The sequence below is a fragment of the Rhagoletis pomonella genome, unplaced genomic scaffold (genome assembly GCF_013731165.1).
Source record: "Rhagoletis pomonella isolate Grant_MI unplaced genomic scaffold, Rhpom_1.0 Rhpom_scaffold_03135, whole genome shotgun sequence".
Lineage (NCBI taxonomy): Eukaryota > Metazoa > Arthropoda > Insecta > Diptera > Tephritidae > Rhagoletis > Rhagoletis pomonella.
Genome location: NW_023461688.1, coordinates 20395 through 23576, shown reverse-complemented (window position 1 = coordinate 23576; position 3182 = coordinate 20395). Strand labels below are relative to the sequence as shown.

Here is a 3182-nt window from a genome sequence, read left to right as displayed (position 1 = left end):
AATACAGTTCTAAATTAAATCAGTTTTAAGCTCATTGATACCTATCTTTTACTAATTCATTTGTCTTATTAAATAATTTGAATTCCGCGTTTCAATCAGGTGGCAACCCTTTTCAAACAACACAAAAAAATGTTCAAACCAAAGTTATTTTAAGACTCTTTCGTTTGACAACCCCATTTTAGTATTTTATATAACTTGTAATTCGACTTTTAAAACAGGTAGCCACACTCCTCTAAAAATTTGTAAATACTACCTTCTTAAACCTCTTTCGTCTGGCACCCATACGGGCACTGACATTCTCTCTTCATTATACAAGTAATCACTCTTTATTTCTGCACTTACCCTCGAACCCTCGGAAGTGGTGACGCAAGTGCCACCATTATAGCAGCCCACCTTGATGCAATCCGCTTCGGTGGCATTATCTACACCGCCAGCGCCACCACGTGCAACACCCGTTTCGCCACCGCCACCCGTCGCCACTGTATTTGAGCTTTCAACCTCTTCACTGCTCGCCACTGTTGTAGTGCCAGGCTTGCTGCCAGCCGGCGCATAAGTACTGTAAACCGCCGGCGAAGGAGCTGGTGGTGTTGTCGGTGGTGGCGCCGGCGGCAATGTGGTGTACGCTGGTGCCAGTGTACCCGGCGCAGGAGCTGGCGGCTCAGTTGGCGGCAGGTAAGTAGCCACAGTAATGCGTGTGGTGGTCGGCGGCGATGTCGGTGGTGGTAATGTTGTTGGTGGCAATGCTGCAGGTGTAGAAGATGGCGCAGGCTCTGGTGGTTGTGGTGGCGGTGGCTGTGTAGTCTCTTCTGCCGACTCGGATTCCGGCGGCGCGAGGGTTGTTGGCGCAGCTGGTGGCACAGTTGGTGTTGTAGCCGGGCGTGCTGACGTAGTGGGCCGAATCAGATCTTCAGTGTACAGCGGTTGCGTTGTGGTCACCGTTACAGCTGGCGGTGGAGCTGGTGACAATGTTGTTGGCACGCCGCCGCGATGTGTGGTATGCGGCGGCAATGTGTGGTCTTCTTTGATGGTAGGCGGCGCATGTGTGGTGTGATGGTGGTGGTGATGGTGATGATGATGATGAATGGGACGTTCGACGGTTACGCCAGCGGTTGGAGTCGCAGTTGGCGACACAGTATCGCCGCCTATGTGCGGTGGTAATGTTGTGCCACCATGCACGATGGCTGGCGTTGCTGATGGCAGCGTTGGCGGTGGGTAGGTTGCGCCTGGACGCGCTGTTGTCACTGTGCTCAGGTCTTTGCTGGTGAAGTCCTTGTAGCGTGTGGTCACCGACACTTCGGGGTATTCGGTGAAGAAGGGCGCCGCTGTGGTGGTCACACTCTTGTCCGCCGTCCAAATGCGATGTGGCGTGGTGGGTGCGTCGTGGTCTGGGTACTCGGGATAACCTGTGGGTATGTGCTTGCCGGCGAATTCGGGGAGTATGTGCACCGTGCTGCTGGGAAAGAGTATTGTTGCTGTAGGCCGGTAAGTGGGACGTGCTGTCGAGAAGTCGATGGAGAAAGTGGTCTCGATAGTCGTAACATAGTGCTTGAATGGCGGACGCGTGGAGTAGGTGATGGTCGGGCGTTCTTCCGACTCAGCACTCTTTGAAACCGCCGATGAACCGGGTGTGTAATCCGCATCCACGCCACTGCTCGTCGCCTTGGCTGTGGTGGTGGGAACCTCCTGACCGCTACTCACATCGAGTCGCGTCACTTCATCGGAGGTGCCAATTTCAACTGACGCGCTTCCTTCAGAGGAGTATGACACATCAACGCTGCTGCCACCAGACTCTGCGGTGTACGAACGCGATGCCTCTGTCGTGTGCACCTTCTCCTCCGAGGAGGTGGAGGCGGCGGCGCTACTTGCTGTCGTAACCGGCCCAGACGGTGGTTTTACTTCCACTTCACCATGCTCCTCTTCAGTCTCCTCAGTCTCAACGGAAGTAAACACACCTGCCACCCCCGCGGCAGGCGTCGTTGTAGTCACTACAGTTACCGCAGGAATATGCGGTGTCGCCGCCTCCGTTGTCGTTGGTACTGTCGCCGCGGTTGTTGCAGCTATTGGCCGCACCATTGTTGTCGGTGGCATTGTCGATATGGCTGCAGTGTAATTGCAGTCCAACGAATCCTCGCCAATCATTAGGCACTCGCATAGCATTCCTGTCAGCAACGGCGGACATGAGCATGAAAACGTGTCAACACCATCAATGCATACGCCACCATTCATGCAACGCGGTCCCAATTGGCACTCATCGTACTGATATTCGCACTTCTCGCCATGATAGTCAGGCACACAATAGCACGTCGGTATGCCCTCCTCCATCAGGCAGAGCGCATTGTTCTGGCAAGGATTGTCAGCGCAAATTAATATCTCCTCTTCGCAATTGTTCCCCGTATAGCCCATCGGACAGGCGCACACATACGATGCCAATTTGTCCACGCATACACCGCCATTCTGACATGGCGCCGACTCGCACTCGTTGATCTCCTCCTGACAGATGCGTCCATGCCAGCCGGCAGTACATTCGCAGGAGAACTCCAGACCGGGACCCTCGATGCATTCGCCGCCATTTTGACAGCGCGCACCAGTGCCTGTAACAAAGCGGAAAGAGAGAGAGTGAGAAAGAGAGGGGGATATAGAGGAGTGTGAGTTAAGAGACGTGGTGTTTGTGTGTGCGATTGTGTCAGTTTGAATGCTTCTGAATGCCATTCAATATGGTGGATATTAGTTATATTGATGTCGTAAATGTGGTTGCGTGCTTTCAAGTGCCCGTTTACGTTAGTGTGTTTGTAAAAATTTCAATTCTCCATTTGTTGGCATTCACCTGCGTTGATTTTTCCACTCCTACACTTACCCGTCTCGCAGACCGCCACATCGATTTCACAATTGATGCCCAGGTAGCCCGGCTGACAGGTGCAGGTGTAGCCATTGTTCCGGTCACGACAATGTCCGCCGTTTTGACATGGATTCGACATACACTCATCGACATTTTCCTCGCAATTGATTCCTGTTATTGGTCGTCCGAAATGGGGTTATTGTATATGAAAGTAGAAAAGAAGAAAAGAAAATGGTGAGGAATAAATTCAATAAATGGCATAAAAAATTGTTTTCAATTAAATATAATAGTTTAGGGTTTACATTAGACCGTATAGCCTCACAAGCAATCAAAAAAAGTTTGCCGT

General features: G+C 51.8%; 1 protein-coding gene across 1 annotated transcript in view; it reads right to left on the bottom strand.

Annotated features, from left to right (window-relative positions):
* Window positions 1-342: 342 nt before the first annotated feature.
* LOC118753982 (protein eyes shut-like) overlaps window positions 343-3182 on the bottom strand; it is a gene marked incomplete at its 3' end in the record, with an annotated part of 3093 nt that continues 253 nt past the window's right edge. Inside the window, exons 2-3 of the mRNA XM_036488854.1 lie at window positions 2855-3007; window positions 343-2591 (exon numbers count right to left, since the gene is read on the bottom strand). Of these exons, the coding sequence (XP_036344747.1) occupies window positions 343-2591; window positions 2855-3007 (2402 nt within the window). The remainder of the gene's footprint in view (window positions 2592-2854; window positions 3008-3182) is intronic.